This window comes from Salvelinus alpinus, unplaced genomic scaffold (genome assembly GCF_045679555.1).
Source record: "Salvelinus alpinus unplaced genomic scaffold, SLU_Salpinus.1 scaffold_44, whole genome shotgun sequence".
NCBI classification, from domain to species: domain Eukaryota; kingdom Metazoa; phylum Chordata; class Actinopteri; order Salmoniformes; family Salmonidae; genus Salvelinus; species Salvelinus alpinus.
Genome location: NW_027255985.1, coordinates 101,134 through 121,345, shown reverse-complemented (window position 1 = coordinate 121,345; position 20,212 = coordinate 101,134). Strand labels below are relative to the sequence as shown.

At 45.3% G+C, this 20,212-nt stretch overlaps 1 protein-coding gene across 2 annotated transcripts in view; it reads right to left on the bottom strand.

Moving 5' to 3' along the window:
* Positions 1 to 20,212, bottom strand: part of LOC139567107 (zinc finger protein ZFP2-like) — a 79,722-nt gene that overhangs the window by 25,428 nt on the left and 34,082 nt on the right. Inside the window, exon 1 of one of the 2 annotated variants that reach the window (XM_071388595.1) lies at positions 6,228 to 6,791. The exons of the other annotated variant lie outside the window; for it this stretch is intronic. Within the exon in view, the coding sequence (XP_071244696.1) occupies positions 6,228 to 6,543 (316 nt within the window). The 5' untranslated portion in view covers positions 6,544 to 6,791. Of the gene's footprint in view, positions 1 to 6,227; positions 6,792 to 20,212 lie in introns of those variants that run through there. 2 annotated transcript variants of the gene reach the window in all.

Genomic DNA, 20,212 nt, shown 5'->3' with positions numbered 1-20,212 from the left:
GCGTCCATGTGTATAGGCTGCAAGTACGTTGAAATTAAGTTGTTATCAAGTCATTGAAAAAAGACCTGAAAATATATATTTTATAAACAATACAAAACATACACACGACAAACATCATACAAACATTAACATCACACCTGCTAATTTTTTGTTAGTCACTTTTTGTTAAATCACATAAATAGTAACTGTTCCAATTCAGAGCCTGGATTTCCCCCCTGAGGCTAATATCCATATCATATTGAAATCGATTAGGGTTCTACATTATGACATCATTAAAATACTCCTACTACAATGTTAAAACATTCTACATTGTGACATTAATTCATTGATATCACGAAACAACTCCTTCATGTATTTTCTGATATTTGATTAGATATATTTTATCAGAGTATCTCATCACAGCCATAAGGTTTCTCTCATGCGTGTGTCCGCTGGTGTGATATCAGGCTGTTTGACTGAGTAAAACTCTTCCCACATTGATTACAGCTATGGGATTTCTCTCCTGTGTGTTCTTTGGTGTGATTTCAGGCTGCTTGACTGAGTAAAACTCTTCCCACATTGATTACAGCTAAAAGGTTTCTCTCCTGTGTGTATTCTCTGGTGTATCTTCAGATAGACAGATGTAGCAAAACTCTTCCCACATTGATCACATCTATAAGGTTTCTCACCTGTGTGTATTCTCTGGTGTATCTTCAGATAGCCAGATGTAGCAAAACTCTTCCCACATTGAGTACAGCTATAAGATTTCTCTCCTGTGTGTGTTATCTGGTGTGATATCAGGCCGCTTGACTGAGTAAAACTCTTCCCACATTGATCACAGCCATAAGGTTTCTCTCCAGTGTGTATTCGCTGATGTGATTTCAAGTTACTTGGCTTAGTAAAACTCTTCCCACATTGATCACAGCCAAAAGGTTTCTCTCCAGTGTGAATTCTCTGATGTATTTTAAGGTCTACTGAAGAGGTGAATCTCTTCCCACAGTCAGAGCAGCAGTGAAGATTCTCTCCAGTGTGCATTCTCATGTGTAGTTTAAGTGAATCTGATCTTAAGTAACTCTTCCCACAGTCAGAGCAGTGGTGAGATTTCTCTCCTGTGTGTACTCGCTGGTGTATTCTCTTATGTAGCTTAAGTGAATCTGATCTTGAATAACTCTTCCCACAGTCAGAGCAGTGGTGAGATTTCTTCCCTGTGGGTCTCTGCAGGTGTTTCTTGAGGTGTTCTGATCTGGAGAGACTCTTCTCTGCCTCTTCAGCATCATGATGTTGTTGAGGCTCCCCAGAGGATCCACATCTCTCTCCTGTGTTAACAACAAAGTCAGACAGATGGTTAAAGGCCCAAAACATCAGAAATCCACTGTTTATTTGAGGTAAAAGTTGATGCCCAGAGCGTACCCATGAAGTTGTACAACTATGGAGAAATACAATCATTCCCCAACAGACCCAAACGGATACTAAACGAAACGGCCCCTGGCAGACCACCCAGACCTGACCCCGCAAGATGCGTCAGTTTTGTCAATTTATTCATTGACTTTTGTTTGAAACACTCCTGTCAATGTTGAGTAAGGACGCACACCTGATTACTCATATAGAAGTAGGATTAGTCTACCTGACCTGCGTGCAAATGTAGGACTATAAATGTGCCCATTTGGGGATGTCTGATAGTATTTCTCATTGTCTTAACGTTGCACCACTAATGAGTTGTGGAGCTTCTCAAATAAACATTTTATTCACCTCGAACAGCAAGCAAAACAAAGACTAATCATAATCATTTGCATATGACAATAGTTCCTCAAAGTATTTTCGTAAAATATTTCCAGCTCTCGCTCTTTTGATAACCACTCAGCATAAAAGGGAAAAATGTAACGCTCTGATCCAGTGGAAATGTCATAAAATACCTGATTACTTCTTATTCTTTGCACAAATAGCCAACAGCTGTGTCTGTCCCAAACTCACTGGCATGGGAAACTGAGGGCCCAGAATATTTTATACAATGTTGCAAGCTTGCTATCTCCAGCCAACCCAGTTGATAGTTGATACAATGTTTCAAGTTCATTGTAGACAGGCCATGTGCAGCAAATGTGATATTTAGGATATTTTCTACCTGCAGGCTGCAATGTTTTTATTTGTTGGCTTTATGTAGGCTATCTTTACATAGTTGGCAATGGCAATAAAAGTTACTTTTAGATTTGTATCATTTTCATTTAGATAGAATGTAGATTAATCACAGACAATGATTTTGAGATACTATTATAAATTAAATGAAACTATTCCACAAAAATGTGCATATGAAAATCCTAACTGGCACACAAATTGGTAGAAATGGTAAGATAACTTGGCACTCCAAATGGAAAATGTTGCCGACCGCTGGTGTAGCCCACTACAGGAAACTTCAGAAGCATAACGGCAGAATTTCTCTCTGTTCTGGTTAGGTTATCTTGATCTCTGGCTCCCTCAAGTCATTTGTGTGTGTTAATTATTTGATCAAACAGCGTGCTTAAAGCATCAGACCAATTCAGTACATATAGTTGATTTTATTAAAACACATAAAGGTGTGTCTATATATGGAAAAATACACATAACATTTCAAACAATCGATTGGTAAAAAGAACAGACGACTCTTGGTTGACCAAGATTTATTTTAGGTGTGGACAGCACTAGAACACGATTTTGGGGCTCCTGAGTGGCGCAGCGGTCTGAGACGCTGCATCTCAATGCTTGAGGCGTCACTACAGACACCCCGGTTCGAGTCCAGGCTGTGTTACAACCGGCCGTGATTGGGAGTTAAATAAAGGTTACATTTTAAATTAAATAAAACATAGTTCATTCAGAAAGTTCAGACCCCTTCCCTTTTTACACATTTTGTTACGTTACAGCTTTATCTTAAAATGGATTTAAAAAAATAGAATCCTCATTAATCTACACACAATAAAGAAAAAGTGAAAACAGGTAAAAAACAGAAAAACCTTATTAACATAAGATTTCAGACCCTTTATTATGAGACTCAAAATTGCTTTCAGTTGCACCCTGTTTCCATGAATCATCCTTGAGATGTATCTACAACTTGTTCGGAGTCCACCTGTGGTAAATTCAATTGATTGGATATGATTTGGAAGGCACAAACTTGTCTATATAAGGTCCCCCAGTTGACAGTGCATGTCAGAGCAAAAACCAAGCAACGAGGTCGAAGGAATTGTCCGTAGAGGATTGTGTCGAGGCACAGATCTGGGGAAGGGAACCCAAAAAAATTCTGCAGCATTGAAGGTCCCTAAGAACACAGTGGCCTCCATCATTCTTAAATGGAATACTCTTCCTAGAGCTGGTCACCCGGCCAAACTGAGAACTTGGGGGAGAAGGGCCTTGATCAGGGAGGCGACCAAAAACCTGATGGTCACTCTGACAGAGCTCCAGAGTTCCTCTGTGGAGATGGGAGAACCTTCCAGAAGGACAATCATATCTGCAGCACTCCACCAATCAGACCTTTATGGTAGAGTGGCCAGACGGAAACCACTCCCCTATCAACCAGTCATAGGTACTGGCGACAAAGCGCCTCGTAACCTAGCTGGGAATGGGACAGACGGAACCCTTCTGTGGTAACAGACAGGGGCGATTTGTAATCAAACCTAATTCCCAGGAATGGGGTCCATATGAACCACAGGGACTGTGTGTGGGATAATAACATGGCCGTGTCCAACCCTGCTTGTTCCCTTGACTCCGCTAGTGTGACAGGTTAAAGGAAATACTCATAGCCTGTTATACATTAAAGTATTAGTAAGTTCATAGTATGTGAGGATCTTAAAACATCTAAGGTTAAAAAGATCATGCATTCAGTATTAGTTGATAGATTGATAACATTCATATAATTGTGTTAAAATCCATCAAGCGTACAAAGGGTACGAATTGTGAGAGGAATGTGTAAATGTTATGTTGATTACTTTATTTTGTCTTGGGTAAAAGTGTTAATCTGTGATCTACTAAATGCTCTTAATCTATAAGCCTGAGATCGATTGCTCTGGTCTCCACTCAAGTTCCCGGAGAAACCGCGGTCTTTTCTCATTGCACTAAAAGTTCTCAATGAGTAAACATTACCGTATCACTCTCGTGATTATTTCTCCCCTTTTTCAGGTACGTTATTGATGATTAAAAAGAGTAATTTAAATGTAATAACTCGCTAACATGTCAAGAGTGTTTAAGGTGTGTCTTAGTAACATATTGAGGAAGTTAGTTAAGTTTGCAGAGAGAAATATGAGCCCTGCTCGGTTGCAACGAAGAATAGCTTCATACTGCTACGTAGCTGCCATTTTATGTCGATTGTGAATGAACATGTGCGTTGTTAATAAGAGAGTTTGCGGTGTTATTTGTATAATGGTTTTTCAAACACTTTATTGCCTGTTGATAAATTGAGTTATGGTTTACTGAGTTAAAGCTTTGTGCTTGACAGTTATATTGAAATTAGTATCTGTTTCAGTGAATTACAGTGTATACTGTTATGACTTGAATAAGCCTTGTACCCTACAAAACTCTATTTCCTGTAGATCTGTTATTCTGTAAAATGTGTTACTTTTGTAAAATGATTGCACTAAAAGTTCTCAATGAGTAAACATTACCGTATCACTCTCGTGATTATTTCTCCCCTTTTTCAGGGGCGTAACACTACCAACCACCAATCTCCAACAGGGCCCTTAACCTGTATCACTAGACACCTCATAGTGAGCTACAAGTAAGAATCAGCAATGAATCCCAATAATGAGACACCTCTAGGGAGGGGTGTCAGCAACATTTAAAAAAAAAATATATATAGTGTTTTATGTAAATTGTCCGGTGGCAATTTTATGAATTGTTCGGCAGTCTTATGGCTTTGGGGTAGAAGCTGTTGAGGAGGCTTTTGGTCCTAGACTTGGCGCTCCGGTACCGCTTGCCGTGCGGTAGCAGAGAAAACAGTCTAAACTTATGTGACTGGAGTCTAACGATTTTATAGGCTTTCTTCTGACACCGCCTATTATATAGGTCCTGGATGGCAGGAAGCTTGGCCACAGTGATGTACTGGGCCGTACGCACTACCCTCTGTAGCGCCTTACGGTCAGATGCCGAGCAGTTGCCATACCAGGCGGTGATGCAACCGGTCAGGATGCTCTCGTGGTGCAGCTGTATTACCTTTTGAGGATCTGGGGACTAATGCCAAATCTTTTCAGTCTACTGAGGGGGAAAAGGTTTTGTTGTGCCCTCTTCATGACTGTCTTGGTATATACCCATGTCGTGGGTGATTGAAAGATGAACTGAGGTCCACACTCCAGTCCAGTTGATGGTGGTAATGCGCTTTAATGTTGGTTGCCAACCGCCATATAAAGTCCAAAGAAGAAAAAGAAGCCTGTAGGAAGGAGAAATTACGAGAAACGAATTTGGTTTACCGTTTGGGGCGTCATGACTGCTTACCTATTTTGATGTGATATGAAAGTATTATGTGAAATAATTTTGATGTGATATGAAAGTATTATGTGAAATTATTTTGATGTCATATTAAAGTATTATGTGAAATTATTTTGATGTGATATGAAAGTACAGCGATTTATGTTTCTAGAAACGTATCGCAATTGAGAATCGATTCACATTTAGATGGAATATTTGACTATTTTAGCTGCCAGAGCCAGTATACCTCTGAAAATAACATACAGTCCTTGGACCTTGAGGAGTAATGGGGGCAGCAATCAGCAGTAGAAACAATAACAAAGCGTACTCCATGCCAGTTTCGGTCAAAAGCTGAGGGATGGGGCTGGAGAAATGCAACCATCCATGATATCAACATTATAGTTTTAACCATGTTTTGATGATATACAGTGTTTGTTTATATTTGCTGACAAACATTGGAGTAAAAAAATACTTATCTTTTGGATTCTGACGACAGTTGAACTAAGCTCATGAGGCATTTATAAGTGATTTCTTCAAGAAACAGATGGGTACATATCATTAATGTATAAGTCCCAAAATGGATGTAACAACTGCTGATTGCCCTTTTAAGAGTACATATTGGGCTAATCTAATAGGAGATATTGAGGACTATAGTATTTCAGGCATTGTCATTGGATGCATTTGATCAATTGTTAACGTTTTGTTGATGGTCCACTCTTGATGTTCTACACGTTACAGTGTAGCTTCAGCCATTCCTACAGAACAACATTAAAGTGTAGAACCCCTTTACTGCATATTGGCTCAACGACTGCAGAGAAGGTACTTACTGGTGTTAAACAGATCTCCAACCTCCTCTTCTTCTTCCAATGTGACAGTAATCTCCCCCTCCTCCTCTTTCACTCCAAAAACTGCATCCTCCTCTTCTTTCACTGTAACATCCTCCTCCTCTTTCACTCTGAACGCCTCTTCCTCTTCTTTCACTGAAACGTCTTTCTCTTCTTCTTTCACTGTAACAGCCTCACCCTCTACTTGTTTTTGTATTGTAACATCTTTCTCTTCCTCCTCCTCTTTGACGAGAGCTTCTTTCTCCGTCCAGCAGACCACCTCTTCTTTATCAGGAGGAGAGTAGCTTAGTGAACTCATGGTCGGGGATGTTCGCTAGCTAGCATTAGCGACTAGCCTAGTTCTAAGCTAACTTAGCAAACCAGCTAGCTGACAAACAACGTAAATATATAATTAAATGGGCCAACAAGTACATACGACAGAAGTGTGTTTAATACACAGCGACTAATATACACCAAAACAGTGTAAAGAGCGTGAATGTTGTAGCTATGTTTGCTAGAAAGCTACCGATGGGTCGGACTAGCTGTTGTTGTTGAAGGAGCGTCCCGTCCACTAGAATATACGTCACACTGGCAGCATCGCCTGAATCTAAAACGCACATCGCCATCTGCTGACCGGAGTGGGCAACGCAGTTGAGGAACCAAACGTTTATTTTTCATTTATTTCATAAAAGTTTAATATTATATTAAGTCGTTCAAAGAGAAGCATGTGTTGATTGATTCGTGTTTAATGAGTGACAAATTAAAACAAACTTTACACCTATTACATATTTGCATTGAACCATACTTCTGACATGGATCATTTTGACCCCAGAGGCATATCTATTTTATCTATTTAATCTACCTAGCCTAAATGTGGTTTATTCAATTTTTCATGACTTTGTCAGTCAACTTGTTCTTAATAAATCTAAATCATGGTTTAGTGTCTCTGTATCAAAATGAACTTTTAACAAATTCAAATCCTTTGGAGTAATTTTGACCCCAGCCAAAAGCACCTTTGATAAATAGGACATTTATTTCAAATCAAAATCAAATCACATTTTATTGGTCACATACACGTGTTTAGCAGATGTTATTGCGGGTGTAGTGAAATGCTTATGTTTCTAGCTCCGACGGTGCAGTAATGTCTAACAAGTAATATCTAACAATTTCACAACATATACCCAATACACACAAAACTAAGTATTTGAATCTAGGTTTCTCTGTAGACATGATCCATCCCACCAGAGGGTGGAGGGGCACCTGTATCAGTGGCTTTGACCAGATAGACACCTGCAGACACACAGTATAGTGCCTCCTATGTACTCTCCTAAGATTGGACTTTTCTATACCACATATCACATGACTGTGTTCCTGCCAAAGCAGCAGCTACTCTTCCTCGGGTTTATTATGGATCCCCATTAGTTCCTGCCAAGGCAGCAGCTACTCTTCCTGGTGTTTATTATGGATCCCCATTAGTTCCTGCCAAGGCAGCAGCTACTCTTCCTGGGGTTTATTATGGATCCCCATTAGTTCCTGCCAAGGCAGCAGCAACTCTTCCTGGGGTTTATTATGGATCCCCATTAGTTCCTGCCAAGGCAGCAGCTACTCTTCCTGGGGTTTATTATGGATCCCCATTAGTTCCTGTCAAGGCAGCAGCTACTCTACCTGGGGTTTAATTCAAGCAAAAGGTATAAATGATAGGTTATGAACTAACAGGTATAAATTATGGGCTATGAATTAACAGGTATAAATGATGGGTTATGAACTAACAGGTATAAATGATGGGTTATGAACTAACAGGTATAAATGATGGGTTATGAACTAACAGGTATAAATGATGGGTTATGAATTAACAGCTATAAATTATGGGTTATGAACTAACACATCCCCTGCGAGCCCAGATATTTCAATACATTCAGGATTTCTTAAGGTTCATGTGTAATGTATATGGTTACCTCTCTCTCTACCTCCATCTCTTCTTCAACAAGCAGCCATGTTGTTGTCATTCCACTAGGGACCTGTTTTCAGCATATGGTTACTCTCTCTCTCTCTCTCTCTCCCTCCATCTCTTCTTTAACACGCTGCCATGTTGTTGTCATTCCAATAGGGACCTGTTTTCAGCATATGGTTACCTCTCTCTCTCTCTCCCTCCATGTCTTCTTTAACAAGCTGCCATGATGTTGTCATGGGGCGGCAGGGTAGCCTAGTGGTTAGAGCGTTGGACTAGTAACCGAAAGGTTGCAAGTTCAAATCCCCGAGCTGACAAGGTACAAATCTGTCGTTCTGCCCCTGAACAGGCAGTTAACCCACTGTTCCTAGGCCGTCATTGAAAATAAGAATTTGTTCTTAACTGACTTGCCTAGTTAAATAAAGGTACAAAAATATATTTAAAAAATTCCACTAGGAACCTGTTTTCAGCATTTTAAGTCTCCAGTCAATAACCGGCGCACTGAAATTATCCCTCAACACACTTTACACATGTAATGTACTGGAAATATCCCATTACACATGTACTGTACTGGAATTATCCCATTACTCATGTACTGCACTGGAATTATTCCTACAAAACAAAACCATCAATATTCCAAACAAACTCAAATGTAGGCATTTTTAAATTCAAAACGAAACAAAAACCCAAAAACAAAAACTCAGGGGAGCATCTTCCCTTCCCTTCATGCCTACAAACTACATCTCTAAAGCCCTACCTTCCCCTATCTCCCGTCCCTAATCTATCCCCTTAAATCATCCAAATTAACCCCAGCCCTAAACCTCCCTTCCACCTCTCCCGGACAGCATGCTGCCCCCATTTCCTCTCCCTCAAAGTTCCTTCCACCCTCCTCACTATTCCCTCCACCCCCCAATCTCTCCCTGTTGTTACCATGTCCTGCCTGGCTTCCCACAGCCCCTGTTTAAAGAGGCTTAGCAGAAACCTTTCCCTGACCGTCCCCCTCGCTCTCCCTACACCTCCCTCTACCCCTCTACCCCTCTAGCCCAAGTTAAAACAAAACTCCCTTTCACCCACCTAACAACAGCCGTGCCCATACTACTCCAGCAAAGGCACAGTCCCAAAAGGTGTCTCCTCCGCCACAAGATGGCCTTGGACAGGTGGGGGATCGCGCCAAGCTATGCCTGTACATGATGAAACGTACCGGCAAGCACTTGTGGAGGCTCAACCAATTCAGGTCCTTGAGCTTGTTGTCCATACCTTACCTTAACTAAATCCCACCACTCTAACACCCCCTCACACATGGACCGGAGGCCTTCAATCCCACGAAACAAACCAGTAAAGGCTTCAATGAAAGCTCATCCAGCACATCCCGATCTAATTTCCAGTACCCCCTACCGAAGAGGCAGACTGGTGACCTCACCTGCAGGAGCACCCCGTCGTGATCCGAAAATAAAACAGGCAACAGCTGCCTAGACAACTGACTCAAGGACCTAGACATAAAAAAATAGTCAAGCCTCCGCGCAACCCCCCGGGAGTTGCACCAAGTGGAACCAGCCATTGTCGGAGTAGTGTGCAGGGCTCCATCAACCAGACCATGGCAAGCCATTAGCCCGGTGATGGCGCCTGAACTGCTATCCCCCCTACCCCTAAATCTATATTAAAATTCCCCCCATCACAGCTTGCCTATTTATGGCGCACAGGGGCGCCAGACAGTCCACCATCTCCTTCCTGTCTGCCGCCACCTGTGGCCCGTACACCCCCACTAATCTATATCTGCAATCCCTTAAGGTGACATCCACCCCCAAAACCCTCCCCTGCATAACCACAAATGAATCCTCAACCTTTACCCACACAAAATCCCTACCCCCGATGAGTGCAACCCACCTATACCCCAAACCGACTCCCCTTTCCCACTCCCTCCTAAATAGGTTAACATCCCCTCCATCCCTCAGGTGAACCTCCTTTAAAAAACAAAAGTCAAAACCCACACCCTCTAAATAACTAAAAACCGCCCTCTTAACAAAATCCCTTAAACGCTTACATTTAAACTAACAAAAGTTATAGTAGGCTCCATGAAAAAAATTATAAAATCAAATAAATAAAAAAAATCACCCAACTACTAACCCCCCCCGGAGCATTCTCACTCGATGCTCCCCTGCTCCATCTACACCGGCAGGGACGCCGTCTCTCCTCCCGACGTCCACCCGTCTTCCTCCATCTCAACAACCCAGGATGCAGGAAGGGTGTTTGGCTCCCGAGTGCCCTGCATTCTGGGTTGACCACCATACTCCTCCACTTCCCCAGCCCCGTATCTGGTTGGGTAGAGAATAGGGAAGCCCGTGTCCCCAAACAGGAACTGCGACCCCCCCTCAGTTGACCAGCCCTGAGCCGTGCTTGGTGTATCAAGCTCCACCAGGAGTTGAGGGGCTGGGGAAGCCAGCGAGGACACAGTTTCTCCCGCCCCCATACACCCGTCCCTCTCGCTGTCTGTCAAGAGCCCCTTCATCTTCTCTCTCTTCTTTGGCGATGGCGGTAACAGGGAGACACCACCCTCCCTCCCCACAAGCTCCTCCACCATTCCCCCCATCTCTTCCACGAGGGCGCTCCACATTCTGCTGTCCCCCCACTCCCCCTCATCCTCCACTGGTCCTGCCACCGACTCCTTCTCCACCACCTCTCCCCCCATTGCTGCCTTCTCTGGCTCCTCCACTCCCTTCCACCTCCTGGTTCTGCTGCTCCCGTGCCTTCTCTGTCCCCCTCTCCTCCTGCTACCGCTCTTTGCTCCTCCTCCTTCCGTGAGGCCGTCCCCTCTGGGCCTGTACTCGGTTCTTGGTCTGGGCCTCCCCTTCTTCCCCCATCCCCCGCCCCTGCTCCCCCCCCAGCCGCAGACATGTGTGACCTCTGACGAGCCGGGCATTCCTGCCACAGGTGTGCTGACGAGCCACGCCCGTGGCACGCCTTTAACTCGTCACAGTCCTTCGCCTCGTGCTCCCCAGATCCACAAAATCTGCACTTTCTTGTGCTGCACGAGGCTAGGATGTGGACTTAGGCCATACAACGCCTGCAAAACGGGGGCTGACGTGCATAAAACAATGTCCCCCTGTCAGCCCCCAGGGAGAACATAGCTGGAGGATGAAGGTAGCCGCCCAGTCCCTTTGGGTCCTCCCTGAGGAGGGCCTGGAAGTCTCTCCTCCCGTTCCAAAACCCAGGGAGTCCTTGAGGTGCCTTGCTGAGGAGATGTCATCCATGTATCTCCCCAGAAAGGCCCTCACCTCCTCGTCCTTGACATACGGGTTATAAATGTTCACAGTTACAATCCGGAAATTGTTTTTTGCCAAGCTGGTTACCTCGTAGTGGCACATCGGCCTCGCACCTCCCACTTCTCTCACCTTTTTCAGGATCTCGTCGTGTTTTTCTTCTGTGTGTAAAGCCACATCATAAGTTCCCTCCAACGGGTAACCTAGGAGGCAAAACACATCCTTCCCTGTCAGTTTAAGGATCACCATTAAGATAGTCCTTCCAAAAGTTTCACGTCCGAATGGCTCCATCTCCTTGTCCTTCCACGCAAAGCGAACCGTATTCGCCAGCCCGATCCCAGGGACCGACCTATTTGAAGAATTTTGCACCATCTCCACTCCCGCTCTCTTCCAAAAAAGGAAAAACTGAAAAGAAAAGCAAAAACGGCTGAGAATCGTTACCCCCCCAAAAAACTTTACTGCCCTCCGGCCTTCGACTTTCAGCTAAGAGGTTACGGTACCTCAGTACCCAACTTGAACTTAGCCACACAGGAGGGAAGCCTAATCAGTGTGACAAGAGATACTCTCATTCAAGTGGTCTGATTAAACATCAGAAAATACATGCAGGAGATCCCCGAAGTGTGGAATGATCTCCAACACCAGACCTGGGTAGTAGAACACAGAGTGTGGAATGATCTCCAACACCAGACCTGGGAAGTAGAACACAGAGTGTGGAATGATCTCCAACACCAGACCTGGGTAGTAGACCACAGAGTGTGGAATGATCTCCAACACCAGACCTATATACATCAAATCACATTTTATTTGTCACATACACTTGTTTAGCAGATGTTATTGCAGGTGTAGCGAAATGCTTGTGTTTCTAGCTCCAACAGTCCAATAATATCTAACAAGTAATATCTAATAATACACACAATTTAAAGGAATGGAATTAAGAATATATAAATATTTGGACAAGTGATGTCAGAGCGGCATAGACTGATACAGTAGAATAGAATACAGTATATACATATGAGATGAGTAATACATAGACTAAGATACAGTAGAATAAGATACGGTATGCATATGAGATGAGTAATGCATAGACAGATACAGTAGAATAGGATAGAATACAGTATATACACATATGAGATGAGTAATACATAGACTAAGATACAGTAGAATAGGATAGAATACAGTATATACCAGAGGTGGGACCAAGTCATTGTTTTACAAGTCACAAGTAAGTCTCAAGTCTTAGCACTCAAGTCCCAAGTCAAGACAAGCTATGGGGCGCAATCGGGCGATGTAGGCTTGTACACAATCGCCAAGGCTACCAACTGCCTAGCCAGTTGTAGCTCAATCTTGGGTGCAATGTTCACGTTCCCGCACTGACTGACTGTGTGGAGGCTCATTGATTTAATGTTACGTTAGCCTACATGCTATACTAGCAAAAATTATATAGCTGTCGACTATATTAGCCACGACTTACCGTTCTTTGTGCCGCTTCAAATGTCGAACAAAGTTGGAAGTTGTTGCGCCTCCGTCTGTAATTTTCTTCCCAGATGTTTTGCAAGTTGCAATCGTTTTTTTGTTGATACAGCGTAGTCTTTATATCCGAAAATAACAATTACTTAATTACATCAAGTGTTCCAATGGTAAAACGTTTGAGTTAATTACATCAAGTGTTCCAATGGTAAAACGTTTGAGTTAATTACATCAAGTGTTCCAATGGTAAAACGTTTGATTTAATTACATCAAGCGTTCCAATGGTAAAACGTTTGAGTTAATTACATCAAGTGTTCCAATGGTAAAACGTTTGATTTAATTACATCAAGTGTTCCAATGGTAAAACGTTTGATTTAATTATATTGTAGCGACCTGCACAGACAGCTGTGTGTTATGTGTTAGGCTAGTAGGTGGTTGTGTTGTACTTACCAGTACCCAGTGTTCGCGGGGTCTGACATGTCAATCAACCTGCTATCTGCCAATCACGGGAATGCCTGGAATGTTCTGATGCCGGGCATCCTGGTGGTTGGCAGAGTGGCGTGGAGGGGGGTTGGGCAGGGGGATGGAGCATTGGAAGTTAAGACCAGGTTTAGCCTTTGTTCTCTCTCTTACGTCTGGGCTTTACAAGAGAAGGTCACGATTGGCTTGTGGGTTATCTTTCACTTATTTGGCGTGGGTTACGGCCAAACAGTAGCCTGTGTGAAGTTGGTTTAATAAACCGTCAATTCGTAAACTCAATTCTCTGTCTGGACAATTGTTCCTTTATGATCTAGTCAGGTCATTACACTGGTGTCAGAAGTAAAAACGTTGATAAAAGTTAGCCAGCTAGCTAGCTGACTTATGTGGCTAGCTACTGTAGGTGAGAACGGGGTTGAAAATGCTTCGAGGGAATCCGAAAGTGAAGGTGGAGGTAGGGGACGATTATGGCCAAGGAGGTGCGTGTGCATGGACGTCGGAGGTTCTGACTGAGGAGATCGCCAGGGCGTCGGAGCCCAGAGGCCGCTTGAGGGAGGACGTTAGAGTGATGGCAGCTGAAGCGGGCATGAGTGCTTCGTCGACTGTGTTTCGCGCGGATTCTGGTGGGCGGACCCGAAGGGGTGACGTCGACGCGGCGGGACGAGGAATCTGGGGCTCAGGATGTAAACAAAGATGGCGGCGCCCAGTTCCCGGCTGCGTCCGTATCTGTTAAGACCCCGAAGTATTCCGGTAAGGCGGATTGGGAAGCTTTTCATGCTCAGTTTGAACTGTTGAACTGAAGAAAGGGCACTGTAGTTGGCTTTATGCCTCACGGATGAAGCTCTGGCCTGTTTGATATTGATTAGCCCCGAGGACAGACATGATTATGGTGCTTTAGTGGGAGCACTGAGGAGGCGATATGGACAGTGTGTACAGCCCGGGCTACTGCGCTTCGAACTGAGTAATAGACGCAGGCAGCCTGGAGAGCCTCTACGGGTGCTAGCTAATGACATTGAGAGCCTCTCTCGGCGGGCATATGCTCACATGCCCCCCTCCGTGCAGAGCGAGCTAGCACTGGACCAGTTCATACAGGCGCTTTCTCCTACGGAGCTGCGCATACAGACCCAGCTGGCTCATCCTGAGTCATTGCAGATAGCCTTGGAGAGGGAGCTGGTGTGGGCTGGGGCTTCAGCTGGGGCTTTGGTGGGGGTGCAGGGAGACAGACCCTCTGTGCGCGCTGGGGGGCAGAGCAGCCCGGAGCCGGAAAAGCCTGCATGGGTGGCTGAAATGACAGAACTCATTCGTGCTGTGTCGCTACAGGCGGCACGAAACACACGCCCTGGTCCCAGGGTCTGCTGGGGTTGTGGCCAGCCAGGCCATCTGCGCTGAGATTGCCCCATGTCCCCCAGAGCTCAGGGAAACGGCTCGGGGTCCGCATAGACCGGGTAGTGCGGACCCCTGGCTTTCTATCCCAACCACCATCTTCTTCAGGAGGAGCCCACCGGCACAGACGAGGAAGCAAGGCTTCACTTCCCCCAGAAGCAGACGAGGGCAAGCGGATGGAGCCTGTTGTTGTGGTGGGCCGGACCTGTGTTGGGGACTTTTGTCATGTCACTGTGGAGGGGGTGCCCTGCTCCGCCCTGGTGGACACTTGGTCCACAGTAACCCTGGTGAGGCCAGATATTGTGCCAGGTTGGACTCAGTGTGAGCCTACAACTGTGCAGGAATAATGACTCTGACAGTAGGGGGCAGGACTGTGCGTCATCCTGTGTGGGTGGCGGCTGTGCAGGACCCTTGTATCCTGGGGTTGGACTTTCTTAGGAGAACATGCTGCCAGTTAGACCTAAATAGGGGCACACTGAGCTTCCAGGGAGGGCCGGAAGTCACCATGGCCCCCCCTAATGTCACATTCACTCAACCCAACAAACCCTTTACTCCAACAGTTAAAGCAGCAGAGACTCATGGCTGCTCCCCCTCCCCCACAGCTGTGTGTGACTTTTCCCCAGCCCCCCTGTCACCTACGGCGGTGTGTTACATTCCCCCAGCTACCTCCACGACACAGCCCTCTGTGAGCCCGGGCCACGCCCCCCCAGCCCAGCTACCCCAGATGGGAGAGGAGAGGACACTGTCTGCAGTGAGGGAGATATGGGGGAGGAACTGTGTTGGTCTTGACCCCGAGCAGCAGGAACGGTTGTGGCAGTTGCTGTTTGAATTCAGAGACAGTTTTGCGCTGAGTGAGGAAGAGGTGGGTCAGACTCATCTGGTGCAGCATGAGATCGACACAGGTGATGCTCGACCCATCAAGATGCGTCCCCGCCGGCACGCGAGGAGGCGGCAGACAAGGCTGTGTTGGAGATGCAGCGGGCAGACTTCATTGAGCCCTCAGACAGTCCCAGGGCGGCGCCAGTCGTCATGGTTTCCGAAGAAGGGGGGCAAGCTGAGGTTCTGTGCGGACTACAGGCGGCTGAATGAGGTAACCAGGAAGGACTCATACCCCATACCACGTATCGATGAGTCGCTGGACCTGGTTAGGGGGTCCTCCTGGTTCTCCTCACTAGACCTCCGCAGTGGCTACTGGCAGGTGCCCCTCTCCCCAGAGGCCAGAGCCAAAACTGCGTTCTCCACTAACAGAGGACACTGGCAGTTCAAGGTCCTGTGCTTTGGCCTGTGCAACGCTCCAGCTACTTTTGAGCGTTTGATGGACAGGGTGCTGGATGGCATCCCCCGACAGCAGTGTCTGGTATACCTCGATGACATCCTGGCCCATGGCAGCTCCTTCCAGTCAGCCCTGGGGGCGCTACGGCGTGTGCTGGAGAGGGTGGCTGCCGCAGGTCTGAAGCTCCACCCCGAGAAGTGCCACATCATGAGGAGAGAGGTGTCCTTCTTGGGCCACCGAGTGGGGAAGGAGGGGATCAGCACCATGGAGGACAAGGTAGGGGCTGTCAGAGACTGGCCCACCCCCACCGACCAGCGTCAGCTGAGGCCACCATGGGAAGAGGTGACAGCGCTCTCACTCGCGACCAAAGGGTTGTGGTCAAAGTTTGAGCGACTGCGGCTGGCTGATGGCGTGCTACAGCGGGCATGGAAGGAGTCAGCTACGGGAGAGGAGAGGTGGCAGGTGGTGGTCCCAAAAGCATTGCGGGAGGCTGTGCTCCAGAGTACTCATGGGGGGGTGGGGACTGGACACTTTGGGGTCACAAAAACACTGCGCCGCCTCCGTCAGGGCTTCTACTGGGGGCAGCACAAGAGGGATGTGGAGGACTTTTGTCGCCGCTGTGACAACTGCACAGCGAGAAAGGGCCCCCCAGGCCGCTCTCATGCTCAGCTCGAACAGTTCCCAGTGGGGGCTCCCATGGAGAGGGTGGGAGTGGATGTAGTTGGGCCGTTCCCCACCACAGACAGCGGAAACCGCTGGGTGCTCACGGCCATGGACTATTTCACAAAATGGCCCGAGGCCTATCCTCTGCCTGACCAGGAGGCAGAGACCATCGTCGACACCCTGACAGCGGGGATGTTCAGCAGGTTTGGAGCTGCAGAGTCCATCCACAGCGACCAGGGCAGAAACTTTGAGTCCTGTGTGTTCGCCACCATGTGTGAGAGGCTGGGTATGCACAAGACCCGCACTACTCCTCTCCATCCTCAAAGTGATGGCCTTGTGGAGCGCTTCAACAAAACGCTTGGACAGCAGCTGGCCATCGTCTTTTCCAAACACCAGCGTGACTGGGACAAGCACCTGCCTATGGTCCTCATGGCATGCCGCTCCACTGTCCAAGACTCCACCTCCTGCACGCCTGCCCTCCTCATGCTGGGGAGAGAGATCCGCACCCCTGCGGAGATGGCGTTTGGTCGGCCCCTGGATAGCCCTCATGTTCCCCCAGGGCCGGAGTATGCCCGGAGACTCCAGGACCGCCTGGAGACAGCCCACACCTTCGCCAGAGAGCAGCTGGTGAATGCAGGTGTGAGGCAGAAGAGGAACTATGACGTGCACTCCCGGGGAAGGCACTTTGTGGCTGGTCAGGGTCTACAGCCCCCTAAGGAAAAAAGGCAGATGCCCCAAGTTGGACAGTCACTGGGTGGGACCCTGCAGTGTCCTGGAGAGGGTAGGGGAGGTTGTGTACCGGGTGCAGCTTCCTCCCAGGGGGAGAATTTTATCTCTATTTGTGGGTTTTGTGAAAGCTATGTTGGCGGTGAATAAATGGCGTTGTGTGTTTGGCTATTGTGGTGAGCTAATATAAATATATATTGTGTTTTCGCTGTAAAACACTTAAAAAATCAGAAATATTGGCTGGATTCACAAGATGTTTATCTTTCATTTGCTGTACAACATGTATTTTTCATAAATGTTTTATGATGAGTATTTATTTATTTCACGTTGCTCTCTGTAATTATTCTGGCTGTTTTGGTGCTATTTGTGACGGTGGCTGCAATGTAAAACTACGATTTATACCTCTAAATATGCACATTTTCGAACAAAACATAAATGTATTGTATAACATCATGTTATAAGACTGTCATCTGATGAAGTTGTTCAAAGGTTAGTGATTAATTTTATCTCTATTTGTGGGTTTTGTGAAAGCTAAGTTGGCGGTGAAAACATGGTGTTGTGTGTTTGGCTATTGTGGTGAGCTAATATAAATATATATTGTGTTTTCGCTGTAAAACATTAAAAAAATCAGAAATGATGGCTGGATTCACAGTATGTTTATCTTTCATTTGCTGTATTGGACTTGTGATTTCATGAAATTATATGATATCCCTGTGGCGCTAGGCTAGGCTATGCTAGTCAGCTTTTTTGAGAGGAGGATCCCGGATCCGGGAGAAGCGGTAGAGGTTTTAAACCTACATAGCAGTCAATACAAACTGACATCTATTAGCGTACAAATGTGTGCAAATTATCTTTTCAGATCTTCTCAGAAATGAATCAAGTCCATGGAATGGATATAGACAAAAAGAGAATTCAAGGACTATCAGAGGTAGAGAGGCGAGGCAGGGGTGAGGACATCATCCTGCTATGTTGACAGTCCCTGAAGGACAATACAGAAGAGGTATTTGCTCTTATTCCTTCCCTTTCTCTAATATATTTTGTAATGAAATTAGCAAGTGTAGTAAGATCATTGTTTTACTTTACTAGGACTGGAGACCACAGCAGCGATTCTGCTCTTGCCCTACCCCTTCAATGAGGACCCGAGTGGCCTTTATGTCCGTGACAAGGTATGCCTATGCACCAATCATCTGTTTCTTCCTAAACTAAGTGGATACGATATACACACTAAAGCTGAAAAATCTGTATTTAGCATCAAGTCTTCAATGTTGTTAGTTTACCTATGATTCATTTTTAATGTATGTTGTTTTTATTGTACATCATTATTTATATATTTTTAAATGTCATGAAAAGCACTATACAAAGTAAATGTATTATTTATTATGGTCTGACATGTCTGCAGAAATGTTGCAATTTTGTAATGTGTTTTGTTTGGTAAATATTAATTCACATTTGTGGTGCCACTAAATAAACAATGAATTATTTATATAAATGTTATTATTAAAATATGTTTTTATAATGTTGGGAGGGTGGACAGGGAGTTAAAAAAATGAACCCCAAAAGGTTCTTTGAGGAACCATGATAAGGGGTTCTTCAAATAACTTATAGGGGTTCCCACAAAATGTTCTTCAAATAACTTTCAGTGATTCCCCCAACATTTCAATTTGAAGAACCCCTAAAGGATACTCCAGGAACCTTTACTTTTTAGAGTGTATATTGATAAAACTCACCTTGTCCGAGAGACATTTACATAGTTATAGTCATCCCAAATTGGGCTGTGTATAACTATTTTGGGGTGAAATAGCGACCACAACAGACAGACCTGATATCGCCCATAATTCGACGTCCTTTGGCGTCACGTGCTGAGTGGGTATGACCAAAGTTATTCTGTTTAGCTGCACTTTGTAGTACATTTTTACACTATAATAAATGTTTGATGCCACATCACCCGTTTTCAAAGGGAGTCGTTGGTTTTTAGAGGCAGTCGCTTTTTGTCTGGAAGTATTTTCTCATCTGCGATACCAACTCCAGTCAGCAGATGGCGGTGTGCGTCTTTCAGGTGATTCTGCCATTGTGACGTATAATCTAGTGGACGGGACGCTTCTTCAACATCAACAGCTAGTCAGCCACCTTGGTTCACCAATTTGTAAGTCGCTCTGGATAAGAGCGTCTGCTAAATGACTTAAATGTAAATGTAAATGTTCACTAACTTTATGGAAAAAGGTTTATTCAATAAATCTAGTAACTCCCCTCATACTGGGAAGACCCCCCCCAGGCCTTAAGGGCAGTTTTATTTCAAATGTAGTAACCGGACAGAGAAAATCCAATAAGCGTTTTATAGTTTCATCCTTAGGGAAACTTACCATAAAGTGGTCATACTGGGAAAATACAGGAACACACACTCAGAGCCTCCTGACTGGGCCCTGTTTACACCTCCAAGGTGCCCCCCTCACACAGGAATACACACTCAGAGCCTACGAGGCTTTTCTAAAAACTACACTTTGCGTGTTTCGCTCACCTCTTTTTTAAACTAGGTTTGAGATTTGATATCCACTCGGTTCGCTGCCTCTCAGATCAAAGGCGGGACCATCTGCTCCATTCCCAAAGTTTGGTCTCCCTGAGATCCCAAGTTTGAGGGATCCCTGGTGCACCATTTACCAGGTCGTCAGGAGTGGTCACCAAGTGAAGATTAACATCCCCAAATGTGGTTAATTTCTTTCATATCAAATGAGACAAACTTATCACACAAGTCAGAGTTAATCTTAAACTAAATCTTTATTCACTTATTAATAAGGAA